Source organism: Amblyomma maculatum, chromosome 3 (genome assembly GCF_055883805.1).
Source record: "Amblyomma maculatum isolate TAMU_Amacu chromosome 3, ASM5588380v1, whole genome shotgun sequence".
Classification (NCBI taxonomy): Eukaryota; Metazoa; Arthropoda; class Arachnida; order Ixodida; family Ixodidae; genus Amblyomma; species Amblyomma maculatum.
In genome coordinates, this window is record NC_139346.1 from 209708792 (window position 1) to 209732370 (window position 23579).

The 23579-nt window shown below is 45.5% G+C and overlaps 1 protein-coding gene across 3 annotated transcripts in view; it reads left to right on the forward strand.

The window, feature by feature from the left end:
- Positions 1-23579, forward strand: part of LOC146197593 (uncharacterized) — a 225800-nt gene that overhangs the window by 39670 nt on the left and 162551 nt on the right. For 2 of the 3 annotated variants that reach the window (XM_084599505.1, XM_084599504.1), the window contains exon 2: positions 18937-19019. In XM_084599505.1, the coding sequence (XP_084455631.1) occupies positions 18937-19019 (83 nt within the window). Of the gene's footprint in view, positions 1-18936; positions 19020-23579 lie in introns of those variants that run through there. The other variant, XM_084599506.1, reaches the window with a different exon arrangement.

Here is a 23579-nt window from a genome sequence, read left to right on the forward strand (position 1 = left end):
AGGGGAAAATGGACAACCCTTTTGAAGAGGGGCGATAAGCGCGTGGGCCCGGGCTGGTCACGTGACCGGCCGGCGGCTCGTCGCCTCCTCCCCCTCCATCAGTGCTGACAGCGCCATTGTCCGCTGACCGACCACGCGGTCCCTGGGGCTCATTTATCGGCGGCGGCCAATTTATCGCGTCATTTATCGGCGTCCGCTGACAGGCTCAATGGGGGCGGCCCGGGGCACACAAATTTGGCGCTGAATCACGCCTACCTGCTCCCTGGGCGCCGCCGGGGGCGCCCGTAAATCAGCGACCTCTCTCATCCCCCCTCTCCTTTCGCGTGGGCTCCGGCTACGGCTCTGGCTGGCCGCTGATACCTTCTCCGAGAACATGACACCGCTTCGCGAAGTGCTTTGCCGCGCGCATCTGACATTGCGCTCACGATCACAACTCATGGTGGGGGACTGCACAGCCCACAATAAGTGTAACGACACGAAAATGAGCCGAAGCGATCGTTTTAAAGAGAGAGCTTTACTAAGCCCTTTCGTATTCTATAGCCTGCTTGGCGTGTGTTTCATATGGCCTTGAACGTACTGGTGCGAACAAAAGTAAACGGAGCGCGCTTGTTCCTTCTGATGTGCAGGCTGTCAGTAGACGTCAGCGCGCGTTCGCTTGCACAAATAATGTTTTATTTTGTTTAGCACAGGGGAATGCGTGATTGTAATCTTCTTCTTCTTATTTCTTTTCTTTCTTTTTTTCTTTCCCTTTTCTTTCTCTTTTTCTTTTCTTGTTGTTGTTGTTCTTCTTCACACCTGGCAAACTGTCCACCTGGCTTGCTTCCTAGGACTTTCCCCTTCTAAATGCCCTCGACATGCACTTCATGTCGTCTGGAATTGCAAGGGCAATTTACTCCAGGCTTAGCACTGAATATAAATACCTGCCATTTCCTCCAGGCGCGCCGGTTCTGGACGATGTCGCGCTGAAGAGTAACTGCGCACAACCTCCTTCTACAAGATGCCTTCGACACTTTCGTGTCCTGTAGACCCGGCTGTCGTGTTCTTGAAGTTCGATGACAACCGTCATGGATGAGTCGTGCGCTTTCGCTTTGTCTACTTAGGTTTAGTAGTGTTCAACCTTACCTGAATGTTCTTGCTCTCAAAAGGTCACGTTACTTCTTACATTCTGTAATCTGGATTAAAATTTCTACCCTTAAAACTCAGGATTTCTGTTATGAACTTTATTTTCACATCATTCGAAAATGGATCCTACTACTTAGGAAAATAAAGCGAGTAATCATCATCATCATAAGCCGGACTATACTCCACTGCAGGTCGAAGGCATCTCCCATATTCCTCCAATTAACCAGATCCTGAGCTAGCTGCATGCACTTGACTCCTGAAAACTTCTTAACCTCATCCGCCCACCTGACTTTCTTCCGCCCTCTGCTATACTTTTCTTCAATTATAATCTAATTTGTTAAGCTTAGAGTCCATCGGTTTTCCTCTCTTCGCACTGCATTCCATGCCGGTAACCATTTCTTCGTGATTTTCCCTAGAATGTCATTAACTCGAGTTATTTCTCTAACCCACTCGGCACGCTTCCAATATCTTAACGTATACACCTATCATTTTCCGTTCCCAGCTCTCTACGTTGTCCTCAACTTAAGTAGAACCCTTTTCGATAGCCTCCACGTTTCAGCCCCATAAGTCAGTACAGGTAAGAGGCAACTGTTGCATACCTTCCTCTTGAGCAACACCGGTAAGCTGTTGGTTATAATCTACGAGTACTTGCCAAATGCGCTCTATCTCAATCTTATTCTCCTAGTTAGTTCCCTTTCACGGTTAGGATCTGCGGTTACAGCTGTCCTGACTCCAAAGTCGATATATTCACCTACAACTTCTAGTTATTTGCTACTTATCGTAAACTGCTGTTACTTCGCGAAGCTGTTGAACATTGCCTTAGTCTTCTGCATATTGACTTTTAGGCCTATACGTTTCTGAATTTCCTGTCTAGATCATCAATCGCTCTGTGCAATTCATCCCTTGAGTTTCTTAGCAAGTATACTGTCATCAGCGAATCGGACTTTACTGAGGTATTTTTCACCAACCATTATCCTCAACTGCTCCCGTTCCAAGTCTCCGAAGACTTCCTTTAAAGCTGTGCATTGCAGGGGCTTGTACTCACCTTGCATTGTACTCACCTATGGGGCTGAAACGTGGAGGCTAACCAAGAGAGTTCTACTTAAGTTGAGAACAACCCAGAGGGCTATGGAACGAAAAGTGGTAGGGGTAACATTAAGAGATAGAAAGCGTGCAGAGTGGGTCAGAGAAATAACTCAAGTCACCGACATTCTAGTAGAAATTAAGAAGAAGAAATGGACATGGGGAGGACATGTAGTGCGAAGAGAGGATAACCGATGGTCGCTGAGGGTAACAAACTGGATTCCAAGGGAAGGAAAGCGTAGCAGGGGGCGGCAGAAAGTTAGGTGGGCGGATGAGATTAAGAAGTTCGCAGGGGTCAAGTGGATGCAGCTAGCACAGAACCGGGTAAAGTGGAGAAATATGGGAGAGGCCTTCGCCCTGCAGTGGGTATAATCAGGCTGATGATGATGATGATGATGATGATGATGATGATGATTGCAGGGGCGTAGCCAGGAGGAGGGCTTATGGGGCTTCAGCCCCCCACGAAATGTTTTCGTACTGTCATACACCGCAGACCAAAACAACCACCAGAGCCGGAAATCAATTTGGACTTTGTCTCCAGTATGTCTTTTTCACGCTCAAAAAGATTTCCGCGGGAATAAAAAAAGCGAAAGGTGCATTTAGTTTTATGAAATCGTTCATCGAACCATACGAAGGAGCCAAGCCATACTATCAGACAAGCTGACAAAGCACGCAGATGTGGAATGCGTGGAGAAAAAAAAAGAAAAAAACCTAAGAGGTAGCGTGACGCGACATGAGCAACCTCCACAGGACAAACTCGATCTTCTGACGCCGCGCTGTCTTCTCCCTCTCAGGCCTCTTGTTCGCACTGAATCTCGGCGTTTTTAGCCGCTATGTATGCTCCGGTGAAAAGTCTGTCGAAGTGGTCTGCTGAGAGTCCCCGTTTGTTCGTAACACTTCAGTTTGTTAGAATGCAGATGCTGCATTTTAATCAAAGTGATAAGCACACTGGAGAGAGTGCAGGCAACCATTTCATCTGCGGGCCCGTCAGGAAGACTACGTATTCAAACTAATGTTAATTGTTTGGCTGGAAAACTGGTTATGATGAATTTTGAGTTCTGCATTTGCTAAATTTAACGAATGATTTTCGTATGAAACAATACATGCACAGGATAGTCGATGGAACGAAAGCTCCAGACAGTGCACGCTATTCTTCCGTGCAATCTTTGCATCCCGGCATGCGGAATTTATGGCGCAGTTGAGAGGTGACAGGTTGGTGATTGGTATCTCGATACGGAGGAGGCTGAGCAGCAATGTCAGCCCCCCTCGAAGAACATTTCTGGCTACGCCACTGGTGCATTGTAGTGGGGTAATCGTGTCCCCTTGCTTAACACCTTTCTTTATGAGAATTTTGTTACTTTCTTTGTGCAGAACCATTGTTTCTGTCGAGTACTTTCACATAGGGGTCATATACACCTCGATTTCGCAATAGCTGCTTTACTGCCAAGTTTTCCACTGAGTCAAATGCTTTTTCGTAATCAATGATTGCTGTGTGGGGTTGGTTATATTCCGAGCATTTTTCTATCACCTGGTTGATAGTGCTGATATGATCGACAATACCCTTTCCGAAAACATGTTTGATCTTTTGGTGTATTGAACCTTAAAGTTGTAATGATTCTGTTAGCGATTGCATTAGTAAGTATCTTATACGAACGGATAGCAAACTGATTGACTGATTGGTCTGTAATTATTCAAGTCCTAAGCGTCCCTTTTTGTACGAATTAAGATAATGTTAGCGTTCTTCCAAGATTGCGGCACCGTTGATGTCACCAGGCATTGCGTAAACAAGGTTGCCAGTTTTATACCCCCACCTAAGAGCCATGCCTTACCTAATAATATGGATGACAGCTACGATAAGCGTGGCTTCCGAGATCGGGCGTCGATGAAGGATTTTCTGAACTTAGCAGACATGGGAGTAATTAACACCGTTTCTTGGGCTAGTTGGTGCCTATACTCTAACTGGTGAAAAACTGCGTCGAACGAAACACACCACAAGAAAGAAGACGAGACACAGGCGCTACTCATTATTAAATTGTATTGAAACCCACGACGGAGCTTATAAAGGTGAAATTTTCCAAGGGAAAGAAGGATGTGGAGAAGCTCCCTTGTGGGTTTCAATAAAATTTAGTTGAGAGTAGCGCCTGTGTCTCGTCTTCTTGTGTGTTTCGTTCGGCGCAGTTTTTCACCAGTTCAAAATGGGAGTAATTGTATTACAATATTGTAATTCATCATCATCATCATCATCAGCCTGGTTCGACCCACTGCAGGGCGAAGGCCTCTCCCATGTTTCTCCACTTAACCCGGTTCTGTGCAAGCTGCATCCACTTGACCCCTGCGAACTTCTTAATCTCATCCGCCCACCTAACTTTCTGCCGCCCCCTGCTACGCTTTCCTTCCCTTGGAATCCAGTTTGTTACCCTCAGCGACCATCGGTTATCCTCTCTTCGCACTACATGTCCTGCCGATGTCCATTTCTTCTTCTTAATTTCTACTGGAATGTCGGTAACTTGAGTTATTTCTCTGACCCACTCTGCACGCTTTCTATCTCTTAATGTTACCCCTACCATTTTTCGTTCCATAGCCCTCTGGGTTGTTCTCAACTTAAGTAGAATTCTCTTGGTTAGCCTCCACGTTTCAGCCCCATAGGTGAGTACAGGCAAGATGCAACTGTTGTATACTTTCCTCTTGAGCGATACCGGTAAGCTGCTAGTCATAATCTGCGAGTGCTTGCCAAATGCGCTCCATCCCAATCTTAGTCTTCTTGTTATTTCCTTTTCATGGTCCGGATCTGCGGTTACTACCTGTCCTAAGTAGACATATTCGTCCACTACTTCCAGTATTTCACTACCTAATGCAAACTGCTGTTCCTTCCCGAGGCTGTTGAACATTACCTTAGTCTTCTGCATGTTGATTTTCAAGCCTACCTTTCTACTTTTCCTGTCTAGGTCATCAATCATTATTTGCAGTTCATCCCCCGAGTTGCTTAGCAAGGCAATGTCATCAGCAAATCGCAGATTACTGAGGTATTCTCCATCTACTCTTATCCCTAACTGCTCCCATTCCAAGTCTCTGAATACTTCCTCTAAACAAGCCGTGAATAGTACGGGAGAGATTGTGTCTCCTTGCCTAACACCTTTCTTTATAGGAATTTTGTTACTTTCTTTATGCAGAATGATGGTTGCTGTGCAGCCAGTATATATATCTTCCAGCACTTTCACGTACGGCTCGTCTACCCCCTGATTTCGCAATGCCTGCATCACCGCCGAGGTTTCAACTGAATCAAATGCTTTTTCGTAATCAATGAATGCTATGTATAAGGGCTGGTTATATTCCTAGCATTTTTCTATTACCTGATTGATGGTATGGATATGATCGATAGTAGAGTACCGTTTCCGAAACCCTGCTTGATCCTTCGCTTGATTGCAGTCTAAGGTTGTCCTGATTCTATTAGCGATTACCTTAGTAAATACCTTATACGTAACAGACAGTAGGCTGATTGGTCTGTAATTTTTAAGGTCCTTAGAGTCCCCTTTCTTGTGAATGAGGATAATGTTTGCATTCTTCCATGGTTCCGGTACCGTCGATGACACCAGGCACTGCGTATACAGGGTGGCCAGTTTTTCTAGCACGATATCCCCCCCCGTCCTTCAGCAAATCAGTAGTTATCTGATCCTCTCCAGCTGATTTCCCCCTTTTCATAGTTTCTAGTACTTTCTTGACCTCGTCCTTCGTCACTGGTGGAACGTCTGACTGTTTTTCCCTACCGCCAATCTCACTACGGTCCTGACTACTTTGGCTACTGTAGAGATCTGTATAGAACTCCTCGGCTACTTTGACTATCTTTTCCATATTAGTGATGACGTTGCCCGCTTTGCCCCTTATCGCATACATCTGGTTTTTGCCTATGCCCAATTTCTTCTTTACCGCTTTAAGGCTTCCCCCGTTCTTTACAGCATGCTCAATTTTCTCCATGTTATACTTCCTTATATCGGCCACCTTTCGCTTATTGATTAGCTTTGATATCTCGGCCAATTCGATCTGGTCTGTTGGATTGGAAGCTTTCATACTCTGGCGTTTCTTAATCAAATCTTTCGTCTCCTTAGACAGCTTACCGGTATCCTCTCTAACTATCCTACCGCCTACTTCTACCGCGCACTCAGTAATGATATCTCTGAAATTATTGTTCCTTGCCTCTAGGGTAATGTCGCCATCCTCAGTTAGAGCTGAATACCTATTCTGTAGCGAGATCCTGAACTCTTCTGCCCTCCCCCTCACCGCTAATTCGTTTATGGGTTTCTTTCTTACTAATCTGTGGCGTTCCTTCTTCAGATTTAGGCTAATTCGGGACCTCACCATCCTGTGGTCACTGCATCGCACTTTCCCGATTACCTCTACATCTTGCATAATGGCGGGGGTTGAACACATTATGAAGTCGATTTCATTTTTAGTCTCTCCGTTAGGACTTTTCCATGTCCATTTCCGGTTCTTCCGTTTGCTGAAGAAGGTATTCATGATTCGCAAGTTATTGCGCTCTGAAAACTCAACTAGTAACTCCCCCCTGCTATTCCTAGAACCAATGCCATAGTCACCTACTGCCTTGTCTCCTGCCTGTTTTTTCCCTACCTTGGCATTGAAGTCGCCCATTAGTACAGTATACTGCGTCTTTACTTTTCGCATTGCCGATTTTACATCTTCATAGAAGCTTTCAACTGTCTGGTCATCATAAATAACTACATGTAGGTGCATAGGCCTGTACAACCTTCAGTTTATACCGCTTATTAAGCCTAATTACGATGCCTGCAACCCTTTCATTAATACTATAGAATTCATCTATATTACCCGCTATATGCTTATTGACAAGGAAACCTACTCCTAGTTGTCGCCTCTCTGGTAAACCTCAATAACACAGTACATGCCCATCCTTCAGTACAGTATATGCCTCATTCGGCCTCCTAACCTCACTAAGCCCTATGACATCCCATTTCATGCCCTCTAGTTCCTCTAATATATTGTAATTAGTGTAGTTAAATTACTTTTTCTGAAAGTTCGCAATGCGATTGATTACTTTGGGGCAGTAATTTTGCAGGAAAGTAGTTAATTTTTTTTTGGAAATGAATTTTGCGAGATGCACCATTACTTTTGTATACAGAAAAACTATACGTACGCCCGGTAGGCGCCTAGAAACTAGGGATGACATGCGGCAAGCCTGGTTTAGCGTGTGAAGGATCGCCAAGAAGAGCCAGGATTGAATATAACTGAGCGCCTGACAGTATTCTCTAATGGGTTAACTTGCCGCTGATATTCGATGGGTAGGTGTATAGTTCTAGTTGACTAGGCGCGACCATTCCCGAAGCAGCATAATGTAAGGAATAGATTGGCTGTCGAAGGGGCACATGCCGCGGGATGGAGTTTAAAACTACAGTCAGGATCATGAAGCAGCACTCCCTAAGTTGCTTTCGGTTAACTTCATTGTGGTGCCTGGTTACACTTGTCGCCACATAGCGCGGGGGCGAGAGTGGGGAGGGCGATAGGCGTACATGAACATGGCACGAACATTACCGAGCGCAAGCTGCCGAAGCCGATGCCCGTGACCACTGAATTACTAAATTACTTTCCCCGTGGGCTTCGAAGGGGGGGGGGGGGGGGGAGGTTGGGGGGAGGGAGTTCCGGGCAGCAAGGCGTTATGTTCGTTGGGTCTTGAACGCAGTAAAAGGGATGTGCGTTCGACCATGTTTCTGCTTTCATTGTTTTGCTGTCATTTTTTTAATATTTGTAATGGCACGTGCAGCAGCAAAGAAGAGGTTAGCTGGGATAGAATTTATGGTGGAAAACGAAAGAATGCGGTCATCGGGCTTGCAGGGAGGTTGTTATATTGCTTACTGCGTTCAGTTTTTGTATGTATGGAATACAATAAAAAAAGTTATTTAGTAAAAATTGCATAACTTTTCGGAAGTAACTGAAAAGAAATGTCATTACTTTTGGGAGAAGCAGAATTGACAATGTACTTTAATCGCATCGGCGCAATTTTATGGAAGCGATTATTAATGCAATCTAATTTTGTTTCAAAAAGTAATTTTCCCTTATATGGTCTGAGGATGACCGCGTCGTCTTTTTTTAGAGAACGTATTAGGGTATTATGAGCACCGCCACACAAATAGACCACATTGGCTTTAATGAACCCTTCATTAAGCGCAATTATAGAGATGGGAAGGCCGAAAAAAATTACACAGAAACTTCGGTATCTCCGTTGGTATCGAACCTGATCCCTCGGCTCAGTGTGAAGGTGGAGCTCTGTCATATATATATATATATATATATATATATATATATATATATATATATATATATATATATATATATATATATATATATATAGGGGAGTGGGGTGAAGGCCGATCACATGGATGCGTAAGGCGAAACACAATGAGTCAAACTCCATGTAATGGAACATTAGTAGCGGAAATCAGGCAAGACCTTACTTGTACGGCTATGCAGCCTTGTCATGAGTACTTTCACAGAGCAAACAAAAGAAAAAGGGTACTAATTGTGCATGACAGTCGTATATTGTTGCAAATATTGAGAAAGGTTTGTCCGTCTTTTCGCGACTGGAAACACGTTTTCTGCGTGAAACGGCCACCGGTGGCACGAAAACGAGCAGCAGGCAATAAAGTACTGTAACATTGAGAATGGGTTTCTTAATGCAGCGCGTTTGGAAAGGCATCTGTTGTCGGGTAGGAATCAGAAAGTACAACTGTGATAGTGTCAGTGCACAATTCCTCATTGGTTTAGAGTGTCGTCAGCCTTCATTATGACTGATAAAATACAATATAATAGCTCAACAATGGAAATTGAGATGAAACGATGAGACTAGCCGGGATGAGATAGGAGTAGCTTGAGTGGCTATACAGAGTCGCAGCGTCAAGGTACGCGTGGAATTTGCGAAAGAGAATATTTGCTACGTCCTGTGGTGAATAAAGTAGCCATGGTTCAAGTGCGGTTAAACCAAGTTTGACAAGCGATAGCTATATTTCGCTTGGTTTTCTTAATACCACGTCTTCAGATGACGTCATAACACTTCTATCATGTGATTTTTGACGTTAGTGACAATCATTCATATTTCAAGATCAAAAGTCAAGGTCAAATGTCTTTAGTTATGGTCAAGTGATCAGTTAGTCATGTGGTCATGCCCCAGCAGAATTTTAGATTTTGGAGGGTGCCCCTATTAGAAAACGTGCATCGAAAGGCACGTGAAAAGACGAGCCAGCATTAAAAAAATTAGGAGGACACTTAAGCTCCACCTTTAAGGGGACGCGATAGTGTTTGAAGCACACGGACGATGCTTTTAACTTTTTAGTTCTTATTTTTTTTTATACATTGATACTTAGCATCAGCGAACATTGACTTTCCGTTCTGAGCAGTTTGACACTTTTGTGCGCATTTTTCATTTTTCAATTATTTTAAATAATTGACGTCATGCTCCATGCCTCGTGCGTTGTGCGATGTCATGCGGCAGCGTAGCTTGGAGAACCGCGCACGAAGCGGCGGAACACCCGCGCCGCGGCGCAGTTGGTTTCCATGGTAACGACACATGCGCAGTTCTGGCTCCGGCTGACCACGAGAAACTCGGGTTTGGCTATATGTCACTCCAGCTACAAAAAGTAAAAAAAAAAAAAAACGAATAACGTATGTACCTTGATCCCATGTGAAGGGCAGCCACAGAAAAAAAAAAGTGCCAGAATATTTATGCGTATAAACGGTGATCTCTAGTTCGTAACTTGCGTGGTAGACTACCCTCGCATATCGCGTCAGCGGTGAAACAATGAGCTTCATACTGCTGTGGTACTCTCTAGAACAGGGGAAAATGTGAATAGCGATACACAACACACACCTAGAGCGCGCCAAGTCGCCGCAGGAAGCTTACTGCTAGCCCGAGTGTAACGTAATCATGCTTTTGGGTTACAAAGGAGATCGATATATCGACTTATCGACATATCGACTTGTCGATATACAGAACTAATTCGCGATCCCCTTGGAGTTTGATATATCCAGGATCGACTGTACTAAACAGCGTACGCATCTGCCGGATTTAGTGTTAACTCTTGCGACTGGGGTTTTGAAGCCTCATAATAAACAATAAAAACTGTTTGTGATGGCTTAATCGTGGTTAAACTGTTAAACCTGTGCGAGAGCCTGCAGGTTGAAGGGGAACCCAAAGATCAAAAGTCATTTACATCATGGTGGACAATGTCAGCCCGGGGCGGCCTTGGCTGAAAAGGGAGTGTACTCCTACATGATTCGGCTGTGGGTAGACTGTTACTATGCTAGGCTTCGCGAGGCACCTTCAAGGTCAGGTTTCTGACCGCGTGAATTAGTGCTTCCACACTAAAACAGCAGTCGATCTCGCTGTCTCCAGTAGACGGAAGAATGAAATAGAGCGGAGGAGAGAGAGAGAGAGATATTTTAATGGCAACAGGAGATGTCTGCCTGGTGGTAAGCCTAGCATGCTACTCCTGATGAGGGTTGAGGGATGAGGGTGACAGAGTGTGGGAGGGGAAGGGGAAATAAATGAGAAAAAAAGAGAATCGGTGTCGCACACTTTCACACGCACATAATCACACACAGATGAGTTTTAAAGGGTATTGATCAACCCTGTGTCCTTAAGAAAAGTTAACTTTCACACGCACATAATCACACACAGATGAGTTTTAAAGGGTATTAATCAACCCTGTGTCCTTCAGAAAAGTTAGTCAACCACCGCTGCGGCGACGCTTCGATGGCACTTGAATAAATTTGTCTGTCTCTTGAGCAGACTTCGCCGCAGCATCTATACAGGTAATGGCAGACGAAGTATATCTGAGCTATCAGGAAAATCATCCTGACCTGTAGGCATCAGCCGATTCCAGCTTGAAGGACCAGATGCGTGTTGTAGATGAGCATCAGAGGGTGAGAGTACTGAAGTACCTGGTGATGACAGGTGACCGCATGATACACAGGTTGGGATGACGGGTGATGATTGCAGAGCTGGCACAGTCTGCAGAGGTAGGCCTGACGCGACGCCAGAAGAACACTCAGGTGATGATCCAGGGTGCGGCATCGGTGGAGCCGCACCCGCCGCTGATAACATGTCAGGACCTTGCAATATAGGCTATCTGGGACATATATATATCGAGTATTAAATGGAAAATCAAACAGATTTCGCAGAGACGAGCAGGCACAGCCTGACAGCTCCCTGACTTCTTCGTCTTCGCAGCAAGGAAGAGCTCGGTTGTGCCATAGAGCGGAGGAAATGCGTAACGTAATCAATGGCATCTGAGATGTTGATGGACTATCTTTCCGGGCCAAATTCAACACGAGCGGAGGAATAGCTCTCGCTGCCGCAAATTTAAAATGAAGGACGGTTATCACAGACTCTCGCCCGGCCTGTGGACATTATCTGGCAAGGCTAATACATCTTTCCTCCCAAATTCTAAGACGGCCTGCCGCGGACCCAACTCAGACAAGCATCACCTGGGTCTACGGGAAATTAGGCCGCTGATGCTGCTGCCCGAGCGCTTACACACCGGGGCCCTCAACTTAGCTCACCTGGCTCAGAGGCTCACAAACCGCTTCTGCGGTCCCAAGAATTCGTACATTCCGACAATCACCGCCTCTGCCCAGCGTCTGCCAGGGTACTGAATAAAGCGAAGGAGCGAACTCTGCGGCGCCTGTACACAAGAACCATGCTCTTTCCTGCCGTACTTTTATCCTGCAGGCGCTGCATGCCCGCACTGTGGAGAGATCTGCGATATCTATCACATGATGTGGGCATGTGCTCAAGATCCGCACCTTCTATCTTTTCTTGCCTCTGCCCGAGATGAATGGCAGACAGTCCTCCTCAACTACTCCAACACTAGAGGGCCAAAGGGTTCTAGCAAAGCGAGTGCGTGCGATGGGACCTCGTCGTGCAATGTAAAGGACTAAGCATACTGACCATGCAGCGGGGTCTTCAGACTCCGACTCTCGTTTGAGCATTAAAATGTTTTCGCCATCACCACCACCATCTCTCTGACTACGTGTCTGAGGTGCCCGCCGAGAAGTGAGATAGTTTTGCAAGTTTGTCGTGGTTTGCCTTCACGTTAACGTATGACGTGTCTGGGATATCCACCGGCAGAAGAGCGTTGACGATTTTCTTGCTCGGGGCACAGGACGGCTGGATGAGCGCTTTCACACTGACAGCCTTCTGCTATAACCCTACACGAAGTCGTCTCTGTCAATGCCTTTGTGAACCGCAAGGACAGATCTCTTAATACGTATACGCTACTGGGGAAGAGCGCATTGATTTAGGGCGTTTTGAACACATGCTACGCAATAAAAGGGAGCTCTTTCTTTTCATCTCAGTGAAAATGCTATCAATGCGATCTTAAATTAAACCTTCGAAATCTTGCTCATTAAAGAGCAATAAATGTCACTGCTGCAGCTTAGAAAGCGTGTGAGCATGCAGATATCGTAGGCTATAAAAATTTACTGAATAATAACATCGACGTTAGGCAAGAAATTTTATTACTCATGTATGCAAGCCTTGCCATATGGCTGTTGGAACGTAGGGTCTGTGACTGTTAATATTAAATGAGCAGCAGGTGAATCAGTCTTGTCTTCTGTTCATTTTATGTTTAACATGCAAATTTTCGCAAGCGATATGAGTGCCTTTGCCGACCACGTTCTTACTTGAGTAATACGGGTTTACTTGCACTGGGGGATTTAGGCATGCGTCTAAGGCACTACAGGTATACGGCTCCGAACAGGAAGCTTGACGGACCGGGCCTGAGCTCAGTAGACGGATAACATATCGGCTCCTTTTCAGGCCTGGTCTCTAAGCCAAAAGCTGGTTTCAGTCCTAGCAGAATCATTCAATACTTTTATTCAGACTGTGGTCCTAGTACTGAGCCTTGTAATGAGGGAGGTATATGGGAAGGAAATTGAGCACTAATGACTGATTTTCAAGAAATCAAAGGGAGCAGTAGCTGACAGTTCCAGGTGGAAAACTGGACCGTGCCACGAGGGAACGGAGAAGGAAGGAATGAGCGAAAAAAAGAAGAGCGAAAGAGGTGTTAAAGTGGAGAGCTCCTGACATATTTCGGTTAATTTACTACCTCTGATTACATCGCCGAGCACCACACGGGTGTATTTGCGCTTTGCCTCTATCGAAACGCGGCCGAAGCTGCGTTTTGACAGCAGGTGTCTATACATCTGAGCCGCATCTTGTGCTAAAGAATGGAGAAGGGTGTGGAAGGTTAGGACAGTTATAGTCGCACGAGTGAATTTTAACTGAACTTCGTGTAATGTCATAATGTAGCGACCTTTAAAGCGACCGCCATTCTCCTCACATTTATGGTCGCCGTTAACGTTATAGCTTTAACATTCCGGTTGTACGAGAACGTCACCAGTGCCTCTCAAAATGTAGACTGGCTGAACGTGTCTGACGTCAGGTCTTTCACAGTGAGTCACATTTTACCTTTACGTCACTGGACACATGTGCGTTCGAGGAACTCGACTTCACGCCATAAATTCCAAGGCAAATGTGAGAAATGAAATAAATTACGTGAGTGATGAAGTAAATCGATTAATCAGTGGAAAGTGGGGATCGAACATTCATCCCTTCGTCGCGAAGCGAGCGCGCTACCCCTGCTCCACATAGGCACACACGTTGAGCAAGATAAAGAGAGACGATTGGGTTGCAATGCACTGGATGTAGGGAGAATGATGGATGTCTATATAGTTTTCACTAGTCTGGCAGCACGCCAGCTGCATGACTTAAAAAGGACCGGTGAATTACATGGGATGTTAAAGTGAAAAGGGACGTGTGATGAAGGGTTCTCACACTAGGAAATCGCTGCACAATATCAGGTTTACATCTCACATGGACTTGCCGATGCGTTCTGAAAGTACTAATGCGACAACGCTAGGGCAAACATTCGTCGAAATCCCAGGGGTCACAGTGAAATTATTTGACTGGTCAACATAGTGATGGTATCACAGGTCGTGACGTCACTCAATCCCCGTTACAAAGCACTTAAGAAAGAAAAGAACTATACGCCTATGACGTGATCTTTCTACTTGATCTGTATAGCATATGGAAAATGCTATTATCCGAATGGAATGCTGAACCTGTCGTTGCCCCTTGCACACATTTCGGCCGAGTGATGGCCAACTTAAGAACACTAGTGAGGAAAGTACGTAACTTGTCCCTGGAAATGTTTCGGTTGTTGATGTCCTTGCTTTCCTTAGGACCTGTTTTAGAGGGATAGCGTCACATTGCCTTTGAATGGAGAATTCATTTCCGGTAACAAGGTTTCGGGAAAATATGAATGCGTATTCATTATTGCTAGAGGGATATGGTCTGCATTTATGGTATGGTATGATATAGCAACATTTGGCATATGGTATGGTGTAGTGTTGATGTTTGAAGGTGCAAACTGGCGCATAGGTTTCAATAGACTCCGGAGGGCAGGACTAAAATTTCGACCGGAGGACCGGGTTAATTGCGACCACCTTAGGCTGTTAGCGCGCAGTGATATGGTACAGCAAGCGACCATTTCCTGCATATCAGTTGATTCCGCGTTCTTGAGCTCAGCATCCTAGCACCATAGCCGCTATGCCACAGCACCGGGTCGTGGGAGGATTGCTATCCTCACGCCGTTCCACAGTGGGGTCTGCGCTCTGTTTCGCTTCTGATACTTTATAATTTATACATGAGGGCTTACATTTGGCGTGTTTATGACACGGGTAAAGGAAAAAGCTCCTGATAAACTGTCGGATATTTGTGCCTTTTTGTCAGCTTCATAAGCCAAAGAGCCCTTTCCTTTCTTTCTATTGCGTGGCGTATGCATGTATACATGTATGTATCACGTTTATCGGAACGCGAAATATAATTGAAGACCAAGTTGATGACATGCTTGCTCGAGACGCCATTCGGCTATCGAGCAGCTCCTGGTCCTCTCCTGTCGTTCTCGTCAGGAAAAAGGATGGTTATGTGAGGTCCTGCGTGGATTACCTGGCCCTTAACAAGAGAACTCGTAAAGATGTTTACCCGCTACCTTCCACTGACGAGGCATTGGACTGCCTCCAAGGAGTTGGGTATTTTTTGAGTCTCGACGTGCGCTCGGGATATTGGCAAATTCCCATGCATAAATCCGACAAGGAGAAGATCGCCTTTGCTATCCCCGGTGCTCTTTGTGGATTTAACGTGATGTCTTTCGTGTTGTGGAATGCTCCTGCTATCTTTGGGCGCATGATGGACACTTTGCTTCTTGGAATGAAATGGAAAGGCGTGCTTATGTTATCTAGACGATATCATCTTTTCGTCGGACTTTGTCCAGCACTTGCATTGTCCCACAGACGTTCTCACATGTACTGCCGGTATCCAGATGAGCATTAAAAAGTGCCGCTTCGCAAGAAAAACCATCAGTGTTCTCGGCCATGTCGTTAGCAAGGCGGCCATTCAGCCCGATCCTGAAAAATTCGCAGCTGTAAATAAGTTTCCACGGCCCAAACACCAGAAAGAACTCCGCAGCTTCCTTTTGTTGGCGTCGTATTTCCGACGTTTTATCCGAAGATTTTCTTCGCACAACCTGAAGTCTGAAACGCTCTTCTTGTGGTCTACCGAGGCCTTCCAGTCCCTCAAGAACGTACTAACTTCAACACGTGTGCTTAGGAACTTATGAACGGCACACTTTTCCAAAAGACTTTGAAAATCGTCAACAAGCAAGCGCTGATCGTAGTAGGCGACTTTAACGCTCCACTCCCAGCGTGGGGCTACCGGCGAGAAGATATAAAGGGCCGGGTCCTCTGACAAGACGTCTCACAGGCAGGTCTAACGCTGCTAACGGATCCACATAATCTAATCCGAATTTACGCTTGGCAGCAGAGGAACACTCCAGGGCTCAGTCCTTTCACCCCTGCTCTTAACTGTTGCACTGATCAAGCTTCCATCAGAGCTAGGAGGAATTGAAGGCCTAAACCACAGCCCTTTACGCTGAAGACTCTGGAACGCGGGAGGTAGTGATGGACAAATTGAAGGGACACTTCAGGCAGCTGTAAAAACGGTTGACGAATACGTAATCCCTAGAGGCCTCAAATGCTCCCGTGAAAAGTCCGAGATGCTCGTGTACCAGCCACCCCGCAGCAGATTGCACAAAGAACAACCAAGAATCGAACTAAAGGCAGACGGATTACCCATCCACAAAGTGAACAAGATTAAGGATCCTAGGAATGTGGCTACCGGGAAAACGGTCGTCACAGAGAAGCTATAAGGAAACTCGGAGGCTGCGCCAACAAACTACGCGTCTAATTACACGCATAGTTTGTTGGCGCAGCCTCCGAGTTTCCTTAGCTTCTCCGTGACGACCATTTTCCTGTCGCCCCATTGCTAATCGCAAGTGGGGCATGAGAGAAGTCAATCTCCTATGACTTGTACAAGCTTTTGTCATCAGCAAGATCTCCTTCGCTTGCCCGTACTTACGCCTGGCCAACTGCGAGACGGCTAAGATAGAAGCAATCATTAGGAGGAGCATAAAAACCCCTTGTTCTCCCCATCAGTATACGTCTACGAACCTGCTAATGAAGCTGGGGCTGCACAATACGCTGGAAGGGGTGATAGAGGCCAACCAAATCTCCCAGTACGAAAGACTGGCAAAGACCCGGACAAGAAGAAGCATACTGCTAAAACTAGGTATTCGATACGAAAGCCAAGAGGACCAGAAGACGGATGTCCCAATGGAAGTCAGGAAGAGTCTCAAAATCCCCCCCCCCGCTGCCACGAAACATGCATCCAGAGCACCACCAGGAAAGAAGGAAGACAGGACGTGGTCTATGTCGACGCCGCCGAGTATGAGCACAGGCAGGTTATGGTTGCGGTAGTGACAGATGATAAATGAAAACTAAGAGTAAGTGGCTCAGTCAGAACGAGCATAGCTGCCACGGCTGAAGAGGTGGCCATTGCCCTTGCGATAGCAGGGACAATGACTACAATTATAAATGATTAATTATAATTGATTAAAATGATGATTAAAGGGAAGGGTCTCTCCACAGCCAAAGAGAACACTGAAACTTGTGAGGATGTCAGTATAATCTGGCTAATAAGGGCGCCAACCCATTCCCATCTCCGGGGAAATGAGGGAGCTCATAGCTTGTCCATGGTCTCACCTTCGGTGTAGGCTCTGACCCTCAGTACATTCTGAGTACGGACAGGCTGGTCAGGTATAAAGAGATTACAGAGCACTATGGGCTAAATAGGGTAGAATACACACTGGCAGATAGGACATTAAATAGGAGCCAAAAGCATGTGGAAGCGCTTACAAACAAGGACATTTCCGAGTCCAGCTATTCTTAGCCATTGGTATCCGGAGCAATTCTCAGATAGATGCAATCTGGCACATATGATGTGGACATTTTCACAAATCGAAAATATAAAGCAAGATACAAAAACAAAAGAATTATGGGAGATTCTACTTTTGAGCTCACACCCTGACACGCAGCCAGGAGTAATTTGACTGGCCGAACACGCCGCCCGGATCCAAGGACTCCATGTCGCCGTGTAAGCGAATAGGTTGACGCCTATCCTGTATCTGTTGGATAATTAAAATTTTACAACAAACCACGGTGATGAAGTTCTCCTCTGGACGCCAGTCCTCCCTCCTGGATTGTGAGAGAAGTTTCTCCACTGCTACATCGGTCCTTACACTGTTCTCCAACAAACATTCCACGTAAATTATAGTGTTGTCCACTCGCATATACCGTCGCCGACAGGCGTCGATCGGAACTCAGAAGTTGTTCACGTTTCGCGCATGAAGCCGTACGCCCGCCGACCCGCTTCCATCTAAACGGTGACTTGACTGCGATGTTGACTATGTGCACTAAGAAATTTTTGTTGAAATATAAATAAATTTCCTGACAGCTGTCCTGCCAGAAATTCGCGGCTCAGTCAAGTTTTTAGTTTTTTTTTTTTTTGTGATTTCACAGGCGTTTTCCTGTTTACTACTAACAGAAAATATCCGTGAATTGAGAAAAATTAGCTGTTATGACATATTTTTTGTTTTTACTTTTCTATTAGTTCTCAGGTTCTTCTTTTTTTCAGCTAGCAGTGTATGTAATATATACTTGCACTTATTTCACATGTTTTTCAGCGCGCAGAAAACAAGAAAAAAAAAATGCGCAGAGCTCTCTGCTCTGTAATTAAGCATCATTTTAAGGGAAACGTCTTGCTAGCGATACTAGATGAAAATGTGTATGTCGGCGTTGACAACACTCGATGAAACCCATACTGTTGGCCTTGCAATAACCGTTTCTAGCCAAAGAATCAACGAGTGGGGACGACGGCATGCACCTAAGATACAGCTGCAGTAGGGATCTACTCCTTCTTTCACTTTTGGCCCACTAGATATACTCACAGGCACCACCTTAATGTGGCGCCACTATTTATCCCTTCTCGTGTCCAAGTTTTTATGCTACTATTCCACGGAGAGCGCTTCGTGGGTGTCATACCATTTCGCTTGCAATTTAGCACGGATCTGCTATTCAAGTAACAATCAGTTTGCGGTGAACATGCGGCATATGCGCCTGGAAATGTTTGCTTTTGAACCAAGGTTTTCACTGAAATCAGAGGATTACTGCTTTCTTTATTCTAATTTTGTATAAAGAAAGCCTGTAATTTTACACGCATTTCTTACAGTGTGGTTGCTTCTCCTTTGGCTGCAGGCGGCACCGCGGGGCCCGGAGGCGGCGGCGGTGGCGAACGGTCAAAGGCGGCCGGCTGCAGGACTGACTCGTCGGCTCACGAAGTGAGTAACGGTAACCTCGCGTTCCGGCCAGAACACCCGCTGGTTCGGTTTCACTAGGTGGTACGTTGAGGCATCCCTGAAAAGGAAGGAGAATGAAGTATACCCCAGCCCGGGGTACTATATAAGATACGTATAAACCATTTTGCCCAAAAAAAGAAGAAATGACCTTTAGTGCGTAAGTATATGTGCAAATAAAATACTAAAAAATAGCACGAAAAATTGCCGAAGACCATCTTAAAGAAGCTACGAACGTCAGCGCTCGTTCGTATTCACAGATTATAAAAAAAAAAAAACCTATACACAGCTAAGGCTACACGTGTTTGACGAGGTGGATACTAGAGCGTTTAGCTACTGCTCTTCTGCCTCTTTGCCGGTTTTGGCCATATATGATGATGCCATTTCTGTGGTCAGAGAAAAGCTTGCGAATGCGTATAATCACATGCAAGTGCCCTGAATTAGTTTCGAGAGTGAACGGTACGACGTGGACGACTCACTTGTGTTTCTTGACGTCGAAGTTTCCAGCGACGGAGATCAGTTAAATGCGTTCTAAACCGGCGAAAGAGAACTTGGTGAATATGAAAGAAGTTTCACGTCCGACATTTTCTTCCGCCGCCATGGCTGAGTTGTTAGGGCGCACGACTTCTGAAACTTAGACGTGGGGTCAATCTCAGTTGCGGCATCCGCTTTTCGGTGGAGGCGAAAAATACTCTTGCGACGTGGTTAAGGGTCAACTGAGAAATTAAAGTGCGGCGTATGTTTGAGAAAAATCGCGTTAATAACCAGCTCTCGAGTGAAAATATTACAGGGGTGCACTTTAGTCTGCTTACGTGCAGAAATGCGAAAGCATTGCGAGCTCTGTGCCTTGTTTCGTTATGAGTTCTGCGTTTCGTTGGTTAGTACCGCTGCTTAGTTGACATTTGTAAGGGTCGAATTTGGATTAAGCCACATTTTGGCGATCAAGGGACCAATTTTTCGGGACGGCCCACCCACACTTAGTCATCACTGAGTTGGCCCTGCTCAAATTAGGTTAGACATCGATTTTTGTCGAATTCCGACAATTTCAAATTTTGGGGATTCAGGGGGTCATATTTTAAGGGCGGACAATCCCAATTTAGAGGTCACCACTGAATTGGCCGTACTCGAGTTAGATTATACTCAGTTTTGGTCAAATTCTAAATTCGTCAAATCAAGCAATTAATTACTTCATTCAATTAATTATTTAGCCACTTATTTACTCTTCTCGCCGACTTAATTAAATATTCCTACTATTTACATATTCTATTATTCAACTTATATCGATTACCGATGCCATTGATGACTGACAGTTCGTGCGGACGCGCTTTGTCCATTGCACTCGTCAGCCAAGAAAGGCTTTCTCATTGAAAACAGCCTCTTCGCCCTCCTCCAAGGCACAATGGCAGCTTTTCCTCACCAACCTAGACACGATTTAGCATGTACAGCACACAGTACCGCCTGTATTAATACTGGAAGAAGACTTCGCCCGAACTGCTCAACCTTATTTCTCAGCCACCTAAGGCAACTGATTAGTGAACGTTGTCCCACCGCCAAATCACCCACCTTTAACACTTCTATAGATTATGTGCACTGCTCGCTTCTTAGAGACCCCTGCTTTTTGCAATATATATGTAGGTGACACGGTCATGGCGTGACGATCGTCTGGGCAAAACGGGTAAATAGCGTCCCTTAGCGCTGATGGCGAAGGCATGTGTAGGGGGGAATCGCTTCTCTTTTGAAAGGAATGTGTCTCATCATGTTCCCAGCCCTATTCGAAGCTCGCGGAAGAGGCCTGATGAAGTATACTTGCTGCAATCTGTGTGGGAGGGAAGCAGTCACAGAAGGTCGAGCTTATTCGGGCGATCCTCTAGGACGTAGAGTTCTGGCCTCCCTCGAACGGGTGCTTTCGGGTGGCTGAGGAAAAGAGAAAGAGAGTGGGTGGCATGAAGGATAGCGTAACGACCAGGCAGACCTCTTTCAGCGGGGGCTGTAGCTTGAAAACACCCCTCCCGGCGCCCTTTTAGACGCAAGAGGAAGCGTTGTAGGAAACGTGACGGGTATCAATCGATGACCGCTTTTCAGCCAGCTTGCGGCAGAAATTTTGTGCGCCCTTTCATAGTGGGCATAGCTTTCTCAACGAGAGCGGTAAAGTAAAACGAGCCTTTTTCGGCGTGCCAACCACGCATAGCTCAGGGCCCCAAGTGCCTCCTGATGTTTATGGAGCGCGGTCGGAGCGAGACCCTTGAGTTGGAGGTCTATGTGCTTTGGGGATCTGTATATGTCGATGGAAATGGTTTAAGGCTTTACGCTTCCGATGCGGAGGAAAATTTCGCCTTATGGTTTTTCCAATAAAGAAATCCATAGGTAAAATTTAAAATGCAATTGTGAGGCAGTCGTCGAATATTGTAAAATACTTTTAGAGCATATAAATACAAATGGTCTAAGCTTTCCATACGTAGCAAAATATTGTTTTTGAAATTTGCCCTGTGTTCATAACGAGCAATTAAGCATGCGATTAAAGGCAAATGACATGCATTCTTGGAAATAAATTGGAAAAAAAGACTACTAGCCATCCGAGGGAGGATCTATGGATGTATTGAAGGTATATGTTCTTCTTTCCCGTTGTCTTCTTCAGACTTCCGAATTTAGGGAAACTTGAGAAAATGATTCCGAACTTTTTTATGCTCAAGAAATATGTACGAAGTACTTGCAAAGACTTGCAATAGGCAAATTTTCTGGCCGCTTCGCGGATCTTCTCAATGGCTGCTCGATCGTGGGGCTTGCCCACTTACAGCTCTAGACAAGTTTACCAGTTTCAGTGGACAGACTTCCAGGTCGCCTTTTGCGGACCTTTTACGGCTAATCGAGTGGGGGGACTGCCCACACAGCTCGAAACAAGTCCACCATTTAAAAGAAGTGTGGTTGCGACTAGATAGGAAAACATCCCCATTCAACCTCCCCCTCACCCCCTCTCCGCAGATAGGGGTAAGAGATATGAACTAGAGCTCTCCGTGACATATAGTTTGGAGCATTCATTGTCGAATGGTCACGTTGTAGAGTTGAAGCTCCAAAGCCCAGTGCGTCAACTTCGTCCCCTGCGGCACGGCGCTCGTAAGGTGCGAGAGAGGGTTGTAGTCAAAACTCATGTTTCAAATTTAATCAGTCCCAAATCATACCGAATTCTTTTTAAACCAGTGACTCATGAATGTTATGGGAATTTTCCAGCAATCCTCCGCTAACCGATCCAAACGAGCTGCAGCGGCTGCTCACGACGAATCAGTGTTAAGAATGTACGCGTCTCTGGACGAGGTGCGGCCAACGAAACAGCCGTACATAAAGCTTCCTTGAGACTTTTAAAAGCCTCATCGGCCCCAGAAGGCCACGCTATTTCATTACACATTCTTTCGCTGCTGAGTTGCATCACTAGCCGGTCTACCACGGCGAAATTAGGGAAGTAGACCTGGCATATTGATTGCATAGACAGAGAAAGCTCCTATGGGCTTCTTTGTTCTTGAGATGTGCATGGAGTCCTTCGGTGGCCTTTAATTTGATGGAGGCAGCGACTATGGGTGAAGATTCATGGAGGACTGAAAACCCTACGCCTAAGAACATATACCCTTAAGGCTCTGGAAATTAGCTGGAAATTAGGAGGCCTTCCACAAGGACTTCGAATGTAAGGAACGAGTACTACATGTAGTGTGCCACAAATGCACTCCAATTTTTGGGTCCTCTACCCACACTGTAATGTTTTTCTCGTTCCCAATTTCGTGCACCGAGAAGACATTTAGCAGCTCTCCTCGCGCTGTAGGTGTTCATCAGAAAAAGTAAGAACAGTAACGAAAATGAAGCACGCTTAAGAAAGAATTAAAACATTTGTTGAATTACCGAGGAAAGGTGTTGCAGTCTACTTATTTTTAAGGTAGGCGGATTTACAACTGGTTTCTTTAGAGCCACCAAGAAAAATACAGGTGAAGATTCTTAGTGAGTCTATTGATATCACCTGCATCAGTGCTGTAACAAGTGTTTTTGACTAAATCATTCACCTTATTGTACGTGAGCACCATTGTGCTGTTCTGTCTGCGTTTTTTTTTTCTTTTTTTTTTTTTTTTGCTGAGCTAAGTGAGCTTTGCGCTTCTTTGTATACGTGATGAATAAACATCTTTGGTCACAAAAAAGGTTACAGAAAGTTCCGGTTCCAAATAAAGCTGAAAAGAAGTCCGAATCAGATAATCGATCTTTCCGTTCGCCTTTCCATACCAGATCCCCACTGTTCACCTGTGTCGAGCCGCTGAGATATATAGTGATGACTACAGCGAGGCTTTTCCTTCGCTGCTTGAGTACAACCTCCGCATCATGTTTGTTTCTTTTACATGCGTATAGGTGTATAGTGCCGCTTATTTAGAAGGATCCACCGGGTAGGATAGAATCAACGCTCTTGAATGTCAGTGTTAACGGGAAAAGGGGCTTGATTGATCGACGTTTTGCTCATAGCGAAGCACTCAGGATGACACTTTTAGCTCAGCTATAACGTCTGGCTTTCGTAAG